The 20,619-nt window shown below is 43.6% G+C and overlaps 1 protein-coding gene across 5 annotated transcripts in view; it reads left to right on the forward strand.

Annotated features, from left to right (window-relative positions):
• LOC143327080 (ERC protein 2-like) overlaps positions 1-20,619 on the forward strand; it is a 144,420-nt gene that overhangs the window by 102,418 nt on the left and 21,383 nt on the right. For all 5 annotated transcript variants that reach the window (XM_076741233.1, XM_076741234.1, XM_076741235.1 and 2 more), the window contains 2 exons: positions 2,027-2,188; positions 6,185-6,250. In XM_076741233.1, coding sequence (XP_076597348.1) covers positions 2,027-2,188; positions 6,185-6,211 — 189 coding nt within the window. In that variant the 3' untranslated portion in view covers positions 6,212-6,250. The remainder of the gene's footprint in view (positions 1-2,026; positions 2,189-6,184; positions 6,251-20,619) is intronic.

Below are 20,619 nucleotides of genomic sequence, written 5' to 3' on the forward strand. Positions count from 1 at the left end.
CACTGCGCACACACACAGTATAGGCCAAATCTGTTATGGTTAGAAATGTCAATGAAGAACTCTCCTCTCTCCTCGCCTCCCCAAGGATTGCCACCTGTGTCTCTTCCAGGCTTCCTGATCTTGAAACAGGCCTGGAGGTCATTACGGAGCTGTTTACTCTGCAAAGCCCTTAATTATCACTAATTAAAACACACGCATTCCACCACACACACATTTTATATGCGCACTGCTTCTTTGTGCGTGCACACAGAAATATGCCTGTGAGAAGAGAGCGCATGTGTGTGCTTTTGGATGTGTGTGTATGTCTGTATGAATAAACTGGATGGCCACATGTGGGCTGCCCTGACCACACAGTCAGGTTCTTCCAGAAGCAATTCATCACTTCATTCATTTGTGTGTGTGTGTGTGTGTGTGTGTGTGTGTGTGTGTGTGTCAGGTCATTAAATATTACATATGTGCACGCACACACACACACACACACACATACACACGCTCACACAGGCAAACACATTCTAGGACATTTTTGCTTCTCATCCTACCAAATATGGTTGGAATTAGATGAACACGAACAGGAAGTAAGATGTTTCCTATTAGATTAGCAGCAAGGACTAAACACACATTAGTCTTTTGGACCCCCGGCCACAAATCAGTTTTGAAAATATTTCTCTTTGAGAACTAAACTGCATTATTAAGCGATGGGGAAGAGTCTGCGTGGAAGCGCCTCCAGCATGTATTCTGTAGTACAGTAGTTTAATCAGCTGCATGGTATATGATAGTAATTGTCTTTGCCTCAATGACAGGTGTCAGCTCGTAACTGTTGCATTGAAGCCAGCCCCACCCAGTCACACCTGCTAGTATCAACACCTGAGGTCACGGAGGGCCGTACACCTCAACCTAGCCTTTAACTGCTCTAACCACTGGTCTGGTGTCTGTCTGAGCCCTCCTCCATCCCTCACTCTTCATCTCTGTCTCTCTCTCTCTCTGTCCCTCTCGCCACGGTGTCAATGTTCTCACCTTAACTAAGCAGGTCTTTGGCAATTTAAGCTAATTGCTAACCCCTTTAATACCAGCCACATCCTCTTCTATGATCCCGACTGGCTCGTTTCCTCAGTCATTAGGCCTCAGCTCCTTATCTCAGCAGTGATGTCCCCAGGCTGCTGACTACTGTAACACCATCTTCCTCCTATCTTCACGGCTGACTCAGGCTTTTTGTCTCTTCCTGCCATGGCTGTCTCTCATTTAAACCAGAAGAGCCGCAACATTTTGGATGAGAGACGTGTGCATATCTTTCCTTCCAATCATCCTCATCCCATACACAATCCTACCTCCCGCTCAGCAGTCATGTCCGCCCTCGGGGGAAGTATGCACAGTTAAGGGAATAAAGCTGAGCCTGTCAATATATCTGCACCCACTCTGTCTCTGTCTATCTCCCAGACAGCTGGCCTCACTGGAGTTAGGCTGATTGTTAACGTTAGTCAGCCTCGGCTGTTATCTCTCTCCAGCACAATGATGTTGGAAGGATGACAGCCTCTTGCACAAATGCACACAAATACACACAGATACAAACAAAGGAGACACAGTCTTACACATTTACAGGCGTGCATATTTGAGCGTAATTTTAATCAATGACATCTAAAATGAGGTTACTTCAGCTGGGCCAGAACGCCTGTGGCCTTAGGCGGCATGAAACACTCACTAACGGTTCTTACTAGGACTTGTCTAATCCAATTAAATGATAATCTGCAATATGGATGACATTTGACAGACTTACAATATTTTCATCAGGCACTCCGACTCACTCAATTTATGACCTGTCAAGTGTTGTTAGTGGCACTGTTTTTATCGTCTTTGATGGCTTTCAACATGCTTTCCCCCCATCCAAGAATCCCTCAGCCTAATCTTTCTAAGACCCCGCAAACATTTTTAAGAGACAAATAAGCAGTGTTGGGAAAATAAATGACCCCGTGTACGTTTGTTGTAATTATGCATTATACGTTTTCATGTTTATCTCCTTTTTTTTTGGCAGACTCAGAGCAGAATGAAGCTGATCGCGGATAACTATGAGGAAGATCACATCCATCCCCAGCATCATCCCCACCATTCTCACCACTTACATCCAGCAAACGTGCATCACCGAAGCCTGCCAAGAGGGCCCCCGCATGCCAACCACCGGCCCCCAATGGATCAAGTCAGTATGAATCTGCACACACGCTCACCCACACCAACCAGTTCAAAGCTTGGGCTTGTTTACACAAGTTGACATGTTGTGGGTTCTTGTCCTCATGCTTTTAAGTTGATACAGTTCATATTTGTCTCCAACAGCAGTCAGCTGTGGTCGGATTCAGCGGCATAAAATTTCCCCTCTCTCTTCTCTGTTTCTTCTCCCTCAACCCCTGCACTTTCTGCCAAGTCAGAGTTATTCATATCAGTTAGATAAGGAGCCTGAAGGAGAAAGCTGCCAAATGAGTGTTTTTGATCGATGGCATTTGTGTGCGAGATTAGTTTATATATCACTCATCTCTCGTACGAGCTGCTTCTCTCTGTCTGAGTATCATATCCAGACTGCCCTGAGGACAAACTTGATGTGTCTGTTTGAAGGCAGCTGAAGAAGAACAAACTGCTGTTGTTATCAGCACGAAGTGTTTGTGTATTTGTGCGAGCGTGCGTGCATCCTTGTGTGCATACTTCAGGAGTGCGTGCCTGCACGCGTGCATGTGTAGATGCACGCCTGAGTCTTTGTTGGTACTGTGCAACTAGATGAAATCGCTTACGGGAGAAAGCAATCTTCAAAGAAAGACAGAGATGATTTCACATTAGCTGATTAAAAGAAAAAACTTGAGTTATTGAATGCAATATAAACTCATCACAGCCCTATTGTTGTCAAGAGGTTGTGATAGGGGGGATTCCAAACTATGAATATGAGGTGTGTGTGTGTGTGTGTGTGTGTGTGTGTGTGTGTGTGTGTGTGTGTGTGTGTGTTTGGGGTTTTAAGACCAATACCTGGGGATTTCCACCTCTAGATTCCCACATCTGTTCTATTTGAAATGCACTATTACATGTTTCAAGACTTTATAAATGTTTCTGAAACTGCTGTCTAAATTGCATTCAGACATGCACGGGGGATCCCCTGTCCTTAACACCTCTCCAACACACGCAAATGCGCACAATCATATCCAAGCATCACCCCACGCATACCTTGGCAATATGCAAGTGAACAGGATAGCTGGTTTTAAGATTATGTCAGCCTTTTTGACGCCTGTGGATAGACTCTATGTTTGATTCCTGAAGCAATGTGAGGGTCTGATGTTGATTGACATCCATATGCACACTTTTCCCTCAGAATGTCAGACACACTTGAGCTATCTACATCTAATTCTGAAGATTATTGCAGCGTATGCTTTATATTATATTGTGCTTTTCATCTGACTTGCTGAAACAGTATTGTAATGCTATCAAGTCTCTGTATTGTTCTGTTGTATTGTAGAATACTTAAAACCGTAGCGGGCTTCATATGAAACTGCGACCTGCGGGGGGTCAGTGTATAGTATCACACATTGCTCTCCTTTGCTTTGCGCTTATAAATATCGACTATCCAGGACTGTTTTACTGCAGCAGTGTTTATAGTGTTTGACATATGAAACAGTAGCTCTCTGCAAGTGATATTTCAACTTTTCAAGTTGGACTGAAAAAGCCTTGCAAAGAAAGTATTATTAGGGTTGCTGGGAAATCTTGTTAAGAATGTGGGGAATAACAAAATAACTCATAAATCTGAGCCGATTGGCTGAATTATACTTTCTATTAAAGTTGTATTTTTATGTCAGTAAAAGGGAACTGTGATGGCTCACACTCTGTATGCAAGATTTGGGAGAAAACTAAAGTTTAATAGTTTTTAAAGGGGAAAAATATAGAAATACATTAAAGGAAGGTTTGATAAAAGGCAATGCCTGCAAGTATGTTGATTTGCAAATTGCATAGATTTAGCATAAGAACAAAATGTCCAAAACGTCCTCAAGCTACAACCAAACTGATCATTATTTAGCTAATTTGTTTCTCTGTCACTCTCCCTCTTGTGTCAAGTACACACACTTCAAAAACAACAGACCCTGTTGACAGAGGTCAGCCAATCACCTCGTGGCTTTTCCTCATATCTGATTTTTTCCTGATATCTGACCTAATGGGGAAGTTCAGCAGAGGGCAGGATAAGGACTCCAAGGTGTGTGTGTGTGTGTGTGTGTGTGTGTGTGTGTGTGTGTGTGTGTGTGTGTGTGTGTGTGTGTGTGCATGCACTGCAGATGTTGGATGTCAGGTCACAGTCTGGATGGATACTGTCTCTCCTCTACCTCCTATTTCCACCATACTTTTGCCACTCCTTTTTATTTTGTTTCATAATTCTTTTTTTTTTTTTTTTTTTTTTTATCAAACCTCTGCTGTCTCTTCCTTTCACATCACTTTCCTTCCTGGAGTATTTTCTTCCCACCCACAAGTTTTCTCTCCATGCCTGTCTCTTTCATGCTTTCCTTCAGTCCCTTCTCTCCCTCCGTTTTTCCCCTTTCAAATGTAATATCCGAGTGCGGCCAGGCCAGTGGTTCAGTGCATTGCCGGGTCCAGGGACACCACTCGAAGGATGATTGATGATGATAATGATAATGATGATGAAGAGGGTCTGCACGCTCACCCTGGAGACCACAATGCCTTTCCAAGATACAGCAACTGCCATGAATAACATAACAGTGACCACGCGTGCCTTTTTTTGTTGCATTTGCATTTGTATTATACAAACACATACATACCGCATGCACACCCAACTGGCACATATAAGACACATAAGCACAAATGCATGTGCAAGAATAGTGGATGCACAAACACAAGAACACACTTCAAAGTTTTCCACGGACCCAAACCACATGTCAGTCAAAGCTCATTGCTACAGTTAGTGGGTCCATCCCAGTCCTCTAACTACAGTTGTATACTCCCTGTCCTCAACTTAAACTGTGGTGGACTTAGTCTGAGGACAGGTGAAATCTAATCAGAGGAGACAGGCACTGGAAGTCGATTTAGCCTCTTGAGATGCACCCCAGGTCCGTATCTCGGCATGGAGTGTGTGCAGTTTGACGGGCATGTTGTGTTCATGTTGTTCTCATTTAGCCATGCCAGTACCGCTGCCAGATACTTGGCAGTAGCCTCGGAAGGAAATAGAAAACAGCCATAAAGTGTTTATCAGAGACAGAATTAAACAACCTTTTCTTTCGGGGTTGTTGTGCTTTTTTTCTAATCCTTAACATGCTGCCTGCTTCACGTTTATGAGAAGTAGCACATGGTATTTGGCCTGTTTGTGTGCGCGTGTTTGTGTGTGTGTGTGTGTGTTTCTGTGCGTATGTATTTGTGTGTGCATGTGCAGACGTGTGTGTGTGTGTGTGTGTGTGTGTGTGTGTGTGTGTGTGTGTGTGTGTGTGTGTTCTTAACCTGGCAGAATGAGTGGTTATACTGTAGGTCTGGCTCTGTTTACAGGGCCTGTCACAGCCGTTCACTACATGTTAGCATTTAGCATGGAGCATGTTCCATTGAAAGACCATTATATCTATAGCTTAGCTCCTTAGTCTAGCCTACTGAGTTTACTGAGCCTGTCACAACCACTCAGTCCGACCTTGGACTGCAGCCAAGGCCCTTGTGTTTTTTTTGTGTAGCGTTAGCATAGACGCCGCTTTGCTGGAGTCTAGTTTAGCATTGTGCAGGCAAGGGCTTGGCTATTGTGAGCTGCCAGCTCATGCTAACCATTGTAATGTTAGTGTCTGAGTGAATTAGCCTTCCTGTTAGCAGGGCTCTTGCCTGCACAGTTTCAGCCCCAAGGAAACCCCTTGTGTGTTTAGTTACTGGTTCCTCACAATCACACCGAGGAAAGCATTTCATGATATCATACACAGCTTTTCTGAATGAGGAACATAAACAGGATTGTTTTGATTAAAAGCCACAGGGGGTTTGGAGGAACATAACATTAGGCAATGTGACTGCACTTGTAAAGACATAACCGCTCGGCCAGAGTTTGTACAGTAAATAGTTTGGTCTGAAAGGAAGCCGTTTTCTGCAATACACATGCAGTTTTTGGAGACATTTGACATCAAGTATCAACAAAATGTAAACTGATGGTTAATATTGGTGATGTTCTTTTCTATGTTTTTTTTCACAGGATGATGAAGAGGGAATATGGGCATGATGGCGATCACCATGGTAACCCTGCATCCATTTGTCCACAGTGAGTTTCTATTTTTTATTTTTTCTAATTTTACACTTAATACACTCCTTGCCAGGGTGCAGTTCTGTATATCTGCTCTAAATATTTTAATGATCTCCTACACAATAGGCTTCCTGAGGAGGCTCAAGTAACCATTAGCCGGGAACACTGATGGCACCACAATAACCACAGCATTACCCAACTCTGACAGAAGAGAGTGTAATAGAACCCGGCTCCTTTTCCCAGTGCTTATGAATTTCAGTCAACTCAAGAGCCTCAGTTTATTCAGAGGTTTATGGCTCCCTTTCTGTGAAGTGCTCATGTGCTGGTTGTGCCGCATGCTCTGTGTGTCTGTGGCTGTATAGGTAACTCTGTGGTATTAGACCTATACACACCCAGCAGCCTAAAGAGAGCGTACCAGGGCCCATAGGTGATAAAAACGACACAGTGAGAAAAACCAGAGATGGACAAGTCTGTCTCTCTGCGCCCCACTTTTTCAGTTGTAGTAAAGTTTTACCGCGCTACCCCACCCTGTTGTGAGCCAGTGTGTGGGGTAGTTAATTACAATACAGCACAGAACAGACATGAAGCTTTTTTTTTTAAGGCTGCAAGCTGAAAAAGCATAAAATGAAGAATGCAGAGTCATAAAAGGATAATTCCTGTTTTGGGGTTTTTATATCGAAGCCCCCCATAGACTCAGGATGCCTTTGAACGCAGACGTGAGGAAAGATTTCTGTGCAGGGAGGGTTATGGTTTGCTTGGAGCTACTACATGTGTGTAAGACAAAGAGAGACGGAGAAAAAGAGACATGTGTAAATGTGCATGTCAGAGGTGAGAGATAGAGATGTAAAAAGAGAAGAAAGGCGTGTATGTATTTGTGTGGGAACGAGAGAGAAAACCAGGCAGCGTGGTACACTCATAGTTTCCAGTGCATCTCATTCTTTTCCCCCAGTAATCCACAGGTGGACCATCACAAGCAGATTCTGTCTCTAACCTCAATGACTTAGTAGTTGTGCACTTTGCCCTCATGCTGCTTTTGGGATTAAGAGTCCTATAGCTTGTGTGTGAGCAAATGGTTTGTCTTCCTGCTGCGTAGAGCTTTAGTGTGTTTAGCTATGATGTTTGTGTGTGCATTTGCAAGTGTGTGTGTGTGTGTGTGTGTGTTTGTGTGTGCATTTGCAAGTGTGTATATGTGTGTGTGCAAGAGAGCACTGCTGAGCTATACAGTGCCGGAGCAGCCCACATAGCCTATAATCCAGTCCATGTGTGCTGAGAATGCAGCAGTGTCAGGATTCACCGTAATGAAAGAGACCACACTGCCCCCTTTCTCCCTCTCTTTCCATCTCTCCATCTTTTTCCGTCACTCCTGTTCTTTCCACCTCTCCCCAGATTTCAGCCCGCCCTTCTCTAACATACTGTATATTCCTTCAAGGTAAACCTAGAGTTGGACCCGTGACTAGCCTACTGCTTTGGTATCTCCAATCAGATACCACGATGGTGTGTGTACGCACGTGTGTGTGTATGTGTGTGTGTATTAGTGCCTCTTATCCCAATCTAATAGAATAATCCCGGCACATTAGCCTTTAGCACAGGGTGGTGTTGTGGCTAGCGATATCAGTGCTACTCATCTATCCACTGCTGTTATTCTGGCAGTGCACGATGCGAGCGCAGCTAACGTGTATTAGCCATCCTCTATGTGAGAACAGATGGGAGCCATTTAGCGGTGTGTAGCTACAGCGCAATAAGGCCAGACCTAATCCCCATATCCTGTCCCTGAGTGAGCCCTCTCTAATATGAGCAAACAGAGATGACAGCACCGATAGACAAATAGCCGGGGATCTGTGTGCATGTGTGTGTATCGGTGTCTTTGCAGGCGTTCATGCTCACTTTGACTGGTGTTTCTCATGGATAACCTTGACTCCCAGTACTAGGCTACATTTTGAATTCTACACAAGCCTAAGTGCTGAGTTTGAGTTGGCAAGTTCGAGTTGTGAGCGTCCAGGTGTGGATTTGTATTGGTTAGCTATGGTTCTGTCTAAAAGGACAACAGGATCTGATTGGCTCTTTGTGGTTGTGTATGTCCTGCTGTTGATTACAGAGGTTTTGTTTACCCTCTTGGCCTCCCAGACCCCCCTCTAATGAAATAAGAATGTCCTTTTGGACAGAGAGCACAAGAGAAGGGGGTTGGAGGAAAAAGTGAAAGAGAGCATGGGGCCAAAAGAGTGAAGGAAAGTGGGGGGAAGAGGTTTTCTGGAAACATTATGCTTTTATCCCACCGTGAAGTTATTTGTACTGAATGAAGCAAAAAGAAGCTGAGAGGCTTTCCAAGTGGGGACAGAAATATGTTTGTGTGTGTGGTGTGTGTGTGTGTGTGTGTGTGCGTGTGTGTGCACGCAGGAAGGATTGAGGCCTTGTTCAGGTTAAAACAAGTCAGGAAGATGGCTTTCATTTGCCCATGCTGTGTTTGCACTCAGTACAGTGTTTGTATGTGTACATTGTATATGCCAGTAAGTATCCCACTCTTGTGTGTGTGGCAAGTCAAGAAAAAGGAGTCTATGTTCAGTGGAAAACTGAAATTGGACAGCAGATACTCAATCCCAGTTATTATTCTAAAATACAATTTAGTTACAGTGTCACAGAAATGTTTGTGCTTGTCTCTCAGCCTGATTCTGATTGTTTGGTTGTGCCTTCAAGTCCAAGGGCTCCTCCCTCCCAAAACCGACTTCAAAACTGACTCACGAACCCAAAATTGCAGCAACCATGGGAGCAAAGCAAGCAGGAAACTGTGAATTTGGTTGACAAGACGATAGATTCCCCCCCCCCCCCTACTAGTGGCTGGCTGTGGGAGGCACCTGGTGGCCCCTCTTCTGTCTGTCAGGAGTCTTGTGGGGGAGTGGAAAACTGATTGGGAACCTCGTACAGATAAGCCTTCAATGAGGTGTTCATCCAGCTGGACATACAAGGTTTCAATTAGGATTTATCCTGTTAAAGAAATTAGTTTTTTTATTATAAAAAAAGCCATATATTCTTGATTTAAATTTTTCTGTAAGGTCATCACATCAAACATCCTTATACAAATTGGTAAAGTCAGTCAAGTCTGCGGTCATAGCAGGTGGTAGACATATTTTAATGAGAGACATACTGTTTTTTGTTGCTACATTTTAGTGTCATTGTGCACGAAACCACCCAAATGAACTCTAGGGCCATGTGACCTTTGTTTTGCTTTGCTGTTTTGCTGATCTTGGTAGTCTTTTAGATTCACTTTCAAAACACTGAGGAAAGATCTTTCACAGATTTAGTTTGATATACTGTAAATGAGCAGGTTGGTTGATTTGCATAATATATCTCACACTGATCTGTGTCCCGCTTTGAATTAGCAACGGCAGATTTTTGTCAGATGATCACTGTGCTACAGTCTACAAGGGCTAAGCTGCAAAAATGGAAAGAAAACAAAAATCTGGTGCACAGACATCTCATGCGTCATGTGCTCCAATTTTTTCATGAAACAGAGAACAGTGGACATATAAAACTGGAAAATAACTGGTGTTTGTTGTTGTTTTGAAGTTAACTGAATAATTAATTACCATGGAGTTGAACCATCACTGACAAACATACAGAGCTAGTTAAATGAAAAAAAATATTTTGTGTGTGTGTGTGTGTGTGTGTGTGTGTGTGTGTGTGTGAGAGAGAGAGAGAGTTTGCGGGAGTGACAGTAACAGAGAAATATTTTAGTCTGGTGAATCTTTCAGCTGCAAAACTGTTCTAATCTTAGTTTAAAAGATTACCTTCCAACATAAATGATTTTATCCATATTCTAGTCAGATTTCTGACAGTGAGGATGATGCTGCAGAGTAAAATCTTGTTAATTGATGAAGACCTGATCAGACCTTCGGCATGCACTCTCCTTGGTACTGAAGTGATGTTGATGTTGTTGCCATTTGGCAGATTATTGTGAGGATTGGCCTCTTGTATCTGCTGGTGAACCAGTAGTAAAGGCCAGTAACATCAGGCTGGGAGTGATGATCCTGATGTGACTGTTTTATGAATATTCTGCTTACTCTGTTCAGCTTTGCCTGCTGCAGCAGCACCTGTGGCTGGCAGACAAATACCTTCCCCAATTTCTGGAGATACTCTAGTAATATTATCCTACATCATACTCTATGAGAGAAAATGAGAGAAATAAGATCACTAAACTCCCAAAAGAACGTATGCTATGATATGAGAAATTGATACAAAGATAATTTTGGGTACTCTACAAGGTGTAAATACAACCAAAAATTCACAAGTATGAATATTTTAAAGTGATATTAGAAACTACTTACAAGATATGGTACTTCATGTAGTGCAGTATTCTGAAGTCATGATTGAGATAAGATAGGAATATTATAGCTGTGATCATATCTTTTATGATTCAATATTCATACTTCTGTCAATTTCTAACTGTGTTTATGAACAGCATAGATGAGAGGTAGGGCTGCAGCGGATGATTATTTTCATTGTTGATTAATCTTTAGATTATTTTCTTGATTCATCGATTAGTTGTTTGGTCTATAAAATGTCAGAAAATGGTGAAAAATGTCCATCAGTCCTTCCCAAAGCCCGAGATGATGTCCTCAAATGTCTTGTTTTTTTCTTAAAAAATAACTCAAAATGATTAATCGATTATCTAAATAGATGCAATTAATTTAATAGCTGACAGCTAATCGATTAATCATTGTAACTATAGTGACTGGGGAAGAGGATCCACAAACAAAGGTCCCCCCGCCGACAGGCAGCCAGCAGGCCTGCCTGCACCTGCAGCCGCCGAGACTTTTGGTCTTTGTGTTCTCTTATCTTCAGGCTGATGATGACACCTCAAAACCAAACACTCTCACAGCGCATAGAATTGATATCGGAAAATAAAACAGTGAGAAGCGACTGTGGGAAATGACATCACCCTTCAGTGCTCACAATTTTCCAATTGTGATTATAGCAGTTTGCAGCTCGGATGTGTTTTCACATTCCTTTTAACAGTAAACAAAATACCATGCCTTAAATATCAGGTCTACCAAATTGTCATTGGTAAATTTAAATTCAAGGTCTGCCAACGGCATCGAAAACTGTCAAGCCGGCCCTGCCGCTTTTTCTGCACGGTGTGCCAGATTCAGTCTCCAGCGTAAACAGCTATTACCTCGCGCATTAATTACTACATACTGATGCCACATAAATTCACAAGTCACCTGAAGAAATATTGTAATCATGTAATCAACACACCTCAGCTGAGTGTTACTGGTACTCGTTAGACATTCAGGAGTGAGTGTAAGACAGTGGTTCATTATTCTGAATATGTTTGTCCAAGTTGCAGTCTAGTAGTATGACTATGTGTAAGCTTATGTGCACATGTACATACAAGTGTGTGTGCATTTGGGTTATTGTTGGGTATGTGGGTACCTCTTCACACATGTGGTCTTTGGTGACCAGTGAACCACAGCTTGGGGGTCAGTAGAGGCGTCTGACCGAGGCCATCCCTCAGCCAGCTGTCAGCATCATCAGTCTGTGAGGTCAAAGGTCGTTCCACCAGGTTGAACATGAGTGGAGAGAAGTCAATAACTCAGCAACACCTGAGCAATGACATCTGTGTGCGCTGTATGCTGTATCTATTTCAGTCCATTCTGAGACAACACTTGAATTAATTTTCCAAAGGGCCCTTTTCTTGTGAAGCCGCGTGGTGCCGAAGGTGTTTTACGTTAGCACGTAGCATTCAAAAAATGACACCTCCCATGATGATCTGATAGCACACAAGTGCACATCTAATGGGTAAAATATTAAGGCTAGAGGTGCTCAAATTCTTCTCAGTGGAACAGTTTCTGATACAGGTTTAGTCCCTGCGGTAAGGCAGGATTTTGGCATTAGAAAGCCCTGTTTGTGAAAGGAAGCAGTGGTTTTTGGCTTGAGACAGGACCTCCCTCTTAATCATCTCCAGTATTTGTGTACTGCATTTTTACTGTGGCATCATGATTAATTGGACAATGATGTATTGGTGTTTTAAAATGCAGCGCACAATATTATTTAAGTAGGTAAATGGAGAGCGGTGAGTTGCTTTGTCACTGTCAGTTCATGAAGCTGTAGACAGACACGACCCAGAGACGCTTCTTCAGCCCCAGCAGACAGAGGAGCAGGAGGAGGAGGAGGAGGAGGAGAAGGAGGAGAAGGAGGAGAAGGTGGGGGGAAGGAAGGACTGGCAAGATGAGGCAGACAAGTTTATTCACGTTTTTTTTTCTGTGGTTTTCTTGAAGATGTACACAGGAGAGGACAGTTAGACACCTGATGTGCGGATCATAAGGCAGTTTGTCTGAGTAAACTCCCTTTCCCCACCCACAACACACTCATTACACACGCAGAGACATGGCCACACACACAATTGCTCGTGCAAACGTGCCAACGTGCAGGAGCACAGACTAATACGTAGATTTTGTAATGCTACTTCTATGATCACCGGTAAATCTCTATTCATTAGTGCTTATCCATGCAGTGAATCTTTGCATGTGTGTGCTCATCTAATCAGAATGAATCTACGCAGTCCCATGCAGGCAACCCAGTGGGTAAAGGCCAGCACAGCCAACATGTTTGAGCCAGTTCACTGAATAGGCCCCACCTGCCTTCACTCAGGTGACCTGCTATCTGCTTGATAGCAGACTGGAGGAGACCTGTCCTCTAACCACAGTGAGACCACAGTGGGGTTCATCTTACGGCCGCTGACGGCGGCCAACCATGAACCCAGAGACTGCTCATGCTGTCCACACAGGGTTATTTGAGTCGCAGTTAAAATTAGTTTTACTTTGATATTGTTTAGGGATTTCATTTTATTAGCAGTTTAGTTTTAGTTTAGTTTTGTGAGGTATTGATTTTTAAGTAAATGTGGATTACATATTCAATAAAACAATAAACTAGACGGGGCATTTTGGGTGAAGCATGTCCTGGTGCCTTCTGAGGGTTTGTGTTTTATACAGTCTGGTCGACATCCCCGGTTCAACAAATAATCTCAGTGCTTCTCTCTCCTTTTGTACCGTACACTGCTGAGTGCTCTGACCGCACTCGTTTTATTAAAGCATTATGCTACGTTGTGGTAGTTAAGTCTTTTTCCCAGTCATTGTTATTGGGGTTTTCAGTTCAAGTGTGCAAACACATCTGCCAGAAGACAATAAGCATTTACTTTTCTTCCTCCAGTATGTAATTGAAATGACACTATAGTGCTTTCTCATTTGTGACCACTAATTCGCTGGCTCAGGTTCATAATCTCAAACACGCTACAAGTAACATGAACCCTAAATAATTGGCCTTTCCTGATTGGCTGGTCATATACATGCAATTTTACATGGTGTGGATTTGTGATTACTTTTTAAATTTGTATTAAAACATTCAAAGTTTGTCAAAGTCTTCAACTATAAGCTGGAATACTTTTACTGAACCACCCCATCCTCCCCTCTCTGTCTGAACATGCCAGGTGTGATTCAGTCTGTGTCTGTAAACTCCTCTCTGGTTTGCTCTCAGTGCAGAAATGGCTCAGCCAGCCCATAGTCGTAAATCAGTACACCTCAAGCTGTCGCTATTTTTCACCTCTTGCTCCCTCATTTTTTTCGCTCTGTCTTTATCAGTTATCTCCATCGCTCTTTCAGATGCCATTGCCACTAGATACATCCAAGTATTTTTTGCGGTTGACTGACAGAGATCAAGAATAGATCAGAAATTAGATAAAGAATTAGAAACGCAATTCTCGTCACTGTGCTGGATCTGGGTGATGTTCAGGTCAAAAGGGTAAAATAGGTTGATTGCACATCCTTAGTGTGAGTTTCTGCGCAGCCAGTGGTGAGTGTGTGCGTGTATGAAAGAAAGATCGAGAAAGAGAAAAGGAGAGCGAGAGATTGGCAGGATTATGAGGGTGTTTTGTGAGCTTATGGAGATGGCAGCACACAAAAGCCCTTCCCTCGGGAGAAACTCGCACCTGGGGAAGCACTTGTGAACGTTTGCGTGCGTATATGTTTGTGTTTAAGAGATAGAGCGCAAAATCATTGTGCATAAGGAGAACTCTCAGGGGGACGCTGTAGAGGTCAGATCCCCTGTTCAAGCTGGATTACATCCCAAAAAGAAAGTCTGAGCATCCACAAAGAGCCACTGATGGAGGGAGGTATGGGGATTTGCAGACAGAGAAAAGGGAATCACAGCCTTTTGACTTTAAACCTGTTATTTTCCTCAGACTTCCTGTGCTCCCCCTCCTCTCCCTCTTGAACAAACACACATAGACACATGCACATACACACACACACTAAAGGCACTAAAAATACCACACAGCCTCAGGTCTTGGGTAAGTCCTGTGTTGCTCCCCAAACTGGGTTTTTAACATATAGACCCACCCCGAGGCTGCTAGCCATAGATGTACCCACTGCTCCGAGGCAGAGGGAGTGGGGGCTTCTAGAAAAAGGAGGACTCACACCTCCTGACTTTACTGTATGTGACACTTCATCATTACTGATTTTGTACCTTTCACTTTGAGTAAAAGATGTCACACCCTGCAACATGCAGCACTCGTGATGCCTCGGCACCGCTGCGTACACACACATACGCAGACACATACATGCACTTAAACCGCCTAATAGAAAGCAAACATTTTTGATCAAGATTGACACCCACGGAAACACTGTGGCGCAGAAATAACACTAAATGTATTTTAATAAGTAATAGCAGAAGGAATTTCACTATTTTCTTTCCCTATTCTAGAAATGCCAGAGCTGCTATCGGACACTCCTTGTAGAATTGAGGAGGAAAACTAACAGGAATTTACCTGTTTCCTCCCGCTGAAAGTCATCCCAGTGCAGAGTCAGCGGAGAGGCTTCATAACTTGGGCTATCGGGGAGCTACTGTAATAACATCAACAACCTTTGGACTGCCACTCAACATTAGGGGCTGACCACTAATTAGGCCTCGTATAACAGTAGGCTGCAGTTTATTTCTCACGCTAGCCCAACACTTTCCCAAAGGTCGTCCATGTCTGGGAAGCTTGTAAAAAGCAAGATGTGCTGTGTTGCCATTTGTCAAAACAGCACCTTCCTCCATAATTGATGTCTCGCAGTGTAATTAGTTATGATGGCTTTATTTTCCTGAAAATAAAAGTTGCTGACATTCTATATCAGTGACCTATTCAAACCCGAATAATGTTTGTTGAGCTTAGGCTTCAAATCCCAAATTGGGTCACTGGCCTTTTGCTGCAGGGCACCCATGCGACATGGGTAGTAAAATGTTTTAAAGCCCCAGAGTCTTAGAGCTACAGAACAAACTTTCATTTGGGCCCCACGCTGAAAAAAAAGTGTATAAACCCCTGGCCTGAACCAAAGTTAGTCCAACACAGCTCAGCTTGTTGGGCTGAGTGGTGTGTTTTCAGCCAGGTTGTGTTTTCCAGTGAAACCTTAGAGTTGGATGCCAGTATGGCCTCTTTCTCTGTCACTAGATCAGCTCAGACAAGCAGATTAGTGCTGTAGCTGCTCTGTCTGTCCCTCACAGCTTTTTGTATGTCACTGCTATAATCCTTGTCATCAAACCAGTGGGTCAGGCTACTTTACAAGGGTGCCTTTCCCATACATCTATGCACTTACACTGGCATGCACACATGCATACGGCTAACACATGTGCAGCAGAGCTCCCTCTCCCTCTCGTTCTCGCTCTCTTATCTGGGCCCGTGGAAAAGCCACACTTGTACGATGACATTCAGCACAGGATTAAAGCCCATGTAAGACCCTCCTCAGCTTACACTGTCGCTGCCAAGAGGGGATCTATACAACCACACACTCTCATGCAACACTGGCAGAGACACAACTGCACGCACACACATTCGCACATACTGCAAGCAGGCGAGCACAAACTTGTTTGTGTGCGCGCAGTCTCGCAGTCAAATCCCTGCACCCTTATTTCTTAGCATGTTGTACTCTTTTATCTCCAAACCAAAGGAAGTCTATCTCCTCAAAGTCAGTCACAGTCATACACACACACACACACACACACACACACACACACACACACACACACACACCACGTACAGTCACTTTTTGGGACATTACATAGGCTTACATTAATTTCCTGGAGGCTTACTCTAACCCTAACAACAACCACTACTTGCCTAACCTTAACCTAACCCTAACCTTAACCACTGACCCAAAAATGTGCTGTCTTGCAATTAGGGACACAGATTTTATCCCCAGTTGCACAAGCTTTAACAGTTAGCTGGTTTTGTCCCCAAAAGTAGCCTATGTCAGAAAGACATGTGTGTGCAAACACACACACAGACACACACATGCTGACATCCCTTTGTGATGCATCCCGCAACTATCCTCGTTGCTCTTCTCTCTGAAACAAGGCTATCCTTTGCCAGGAATGAGCCCAGACACCAATCCCATCTGTCTGCAATGGAATCATGGATTCCCCCCCACACACAACACACACACTCACAAACTCATGTACATGCAACACTGTTTGCACTAGTGCTGCCAGGACGAACAAAGAGATGAGCAGTTAGAGTCGAGAGAGGAGATTGAGACTGAGAGTAGATTGAATACAGACTCTCTGGGTTTTAGTCATGCTAAGGCCAGACATTGTCAGGACCTTAGATAGGATGCTGCTGTATATCTAGGTCATGTTGTGTGTATGTGTCATATTTTTTGTGCACACCTCCGCGGGTTAGTTGCTTGGGTCTGGAGAGGATTCTCATTGGAATGCGTTCTGATTGGGCTGGACAGCGATCCTCTTCTGATTGGTTGTTTATCTCCGGGCTTCCACTTTGGGGGTTGCTTTGAATCAGTGCATCTCTGTCACGCCCTCTCCGTTTCTTTCTCTTTCTTTTCTTCTCTCTCTCTCCATCTCTATATCTTGCAGAGTGCCGCCGGCTGAGTGTTTGATGTGAGTGTGTTTGACGGGCTAAAGCAGAACCAGCAGTGGGCTGCTCTGTGTATCTGCCAATCCAGTGAGGCTCAAAGTGGAGATGGTTGCCCACAGTAACCTGAGGTGCTAAGTGGTCAATTACAATGTGCTGTTGTTGTGTTAATTTACGCTGCGTTCGCCTGTACACACACAGAGTAGTCGGCAGACTCTGGCCTCTCTTGAAGTTGAAGGTCTGTGGCCGTGTTGCACTGAGCACAGGCTCTTCATACTTTGACTAACAGTTATTTCCTGACGTAGGTGCCATACAGCACATAAAGGAGATGCTCATTTCCTGTTGCACAGTTTGTTTACCAAGTGAAGAAGAGCTTTTTTTTTTTCTTTTTTTACCTTGCAGTACATGCGTTACTCTCTTAATACAACGTTGACGCCTAAGCTGTGAAGCCTGATTGGCATTGTGGTCATGTATCTGAGCTGGAAGAGATCTCCAACTGGAGCGGAAAACAATTGTAAGCATTGTGTCGGGGGACATTTGCATTAAGTTTCTCAGTTTTCCCTTGGAGTGCTTATAGGTGCCTTTTACGCCTCCGTTGCTCAGCGAGTATTGTTTGAAATTTTACATCTCTAGTATGCATACATTATCTGAGTTTCAGTCCCAATACCAAAGTCTTTGAGAAGTATTACCATGTTTTTCTTCAAAACCCCTCTTTCAGGGTGTCCTGGTGGCTGTGACGTAAAGTAGACATGATATCATCAGTTCTGCTTCAGCTGGAGGCATCCCCGTCCCCTTTTTCCTCTGTCTCCATCAACCTCTAATGTCTCCATCCTTAAAGGCAAAAGGTGCCAGAATATGGCATCTCAGAGTTGCGAAATCTGTGATTTCTTCATGTATGTTGGGAATTAGCAAAGAATGACTGCAAGATCTAAAAGTCCCGCTTCACTTGACAGTTTTTGGTCCTTACTGGGGTTTGACACCCAGTCTTATTTATATCACGTCAATGATTTTTGTCTGTGTGTTCGACTATAAATTTAATGTCTGATGGTTTGATTTTGAAAAATGACTCGAAATTATGCTGATTAATTGATACTACAATCTATTGGCAGGAGAAGACTTAAAATACTCCATATACTAGATATATTATAATTATCTGAATATATTGAATATATATTTGCATATAGTTTAAATACTTTGATATATTGTAAATCCCTAAAAATAAGATATTAACTTTTGATATCAGAATTCGCGGAGGAGCCACATTAGCCTTCCTGGAACAGCCAGCCTGGTCTTTAAAACACTGCTATCACCCACCTGTAATTAAAACTAGGTTGAACTGTACACCAGCTGGCAGAGGGTGGGGGTGGGGTGTGTGTGTGGGGGGGGGGGTAACTGAGCAAGAGAGATGTGCTTGATTATTCTTTCTCACCAAAAGCAGAGTAGAGCATGGCAGGATAAAACCTAACACCAGTCATCAATAGGTGCCATTGTACTTTCGCTCCACTCTAATATCCTATCCAGGAGTGGCCTAGCCTGTCAGAGTGTGTACGCAGCAAGGCTTCAACCCTGCAGCTATGGGATTACCTCCACTGCTGGGTGGTCCTCCTCCTGCTGATCCCCGAGCAGCATCGCACTTTACTGCGCACTCATTCTAGGTGTCAGGATTGTGGATCAGGTCAGGTCACTGAGGTTTATGTCAGAACATTGCAAGCTTATTGTACTTGATGTTTGGCCTGCTTTGACTGCATTTACATATTACAGTTGTTTCTGTGATCTAGTGATCAGAGAAAAGCCTCAAGGCTAGAGACGGGGTCTTGTGACTTTAAGGTTGCTGGATTGAATCCTCGGTCTCGTTGAGAAGACTTGGCTGGATAAATGGGCTCTGCCTGAGCTCTAGTGTTACTGCTCAGTGGCCAACATTCGAAAGCTGCGGTTGCATTATGCCGCGGTCAGACCCGAACTGGCAAGGCGAAATTTATTTGCTTGCTGTGGCAAACAGCGGGCGGGACAGGATACAGTGTGGGCAGGAATGCAAGCACATGCTAGCCAGCTAACATTAGCATTCCACAAGTTGAAATTGATCTGTGTTTTTTATCAAACTTTTTATTTACCCTGTCCTTGTTCTCAACGACGGCCAAGCAGATGGTGCTTGTTATCGTTCGCTGTGCAGTTATGCGAACATGAAAAGGCAAAAATCTGTACCCGCTGAATGAAAGCTCAATCTCACCCTCATCCTGAAATTACCATCGGAGTGCTGTTTTGAATGAGGTGGAATCAATCCACAAGACGACGTGAATGAAATGGTTGGGGAGTGTATTTGGTGCAACTGGCGCTTGAGTCACCCAGAACAATACAGCTGGAGAGGTGAGGCAGGGTTTTAATAAACTTACTGGATAAATTAAAGGTTAGAAGGCTTTGTCATGTGTGTGACGAGTGCGTGATGTTACATCGGAGTCATAATCACAGGCAGTTCAGAGTCATGGCCATTAGTCATTGTTTTTCTTCTCTCTTCCTTGGCTTCCTACCTTTCCTTCCATCCTTGAACTCATCACTCTTGAGTGCTTAAGCTGGTTGTAATGAGGACAGAGCACTGGTTGGCATTTCCCACTCACACACACACACAGACCCAGCACATGTTCTCCATAACAGAAACCCCAAAGACAGACAGGTAGTGTGACAGGAGTAGAGCTGTCGGAGGCCTGGCGTTCTCCCCGTCTGAAGGGATGGGAGCGGAGGACAATGTAAACACTCTGTCACACACATAAACAAGGCTCCGCTCAGGTTTCACTGCACCGTTAGAGAAAACTCACCCTCTCCTTTGTAGAGAAAGTATTTGTGTAATTTGTTTATGTGAGATTCCATAGCCCTAATGGGGAAATGGCTTTTTCAGGATCACACTACACCTGAGTTCAATTTCGCTAGCTCTCTCACAGACAGATCGTAAAGATGGCATTCCAGAGCAGACGCAATCTGTCTTTCTCTTCTGCGTCTCAATTTAATTTCTCAGCCGTCCGCTCTCTCTCGGCCACATTCTTTCTCTCTGCCCCCTCCCTCTCTTTCTTTCTGTTTTAATCTCTCTCCATAAATGGTGGCTGTGCAAAGTAATTATTCAGCAAATACTCAATAATAGGTGAATCAGAGCAATTTTTTCATGTGGAGTTTGACATCAGTTTCATTAGACGGATGTTTTGCAACTGATTGGATGCTATGGTTGAATTTTCTTCTGATGTATTTCAGAAGAAGAATTTGTGAACAGGCACCAAAAATGTGACAAATACCTCTTAGCTGTGAAACATAGCTCCTAATTAGCGACAGCTCCTACCCCATAAAGCTTGTCTGCTGGCAAGCAACATGTGTGCATGTGTGAGTGTGTGAACTTGTGTTTGGGTCAACACAAAAGAAAAACAGAAATCTTTTGGGGAATAGGATCCAAACAATCTCTGCTCGATAAAACCTGTATTTACAGTATTTATTGCCCTATGCTAATAATATT

The sequence above is a fragment of the Chaetodon auriga genome, chromosome 10 (assembly GCF_051107435.1).
Source record: "Chaetodon auriga isolate fChaAug3 chromosome 10, fChaAug3.hap1, whole genome shotgun sequence".
In the NCBI taxonomy this organism is placed as follows: domain Eukaryota; kingdom Metazoa; phylum Chordata; class Actinopteri; order Chaetodontiformes; family Chaetodontidae; genus Chaetodon; species Chaetodon auriga.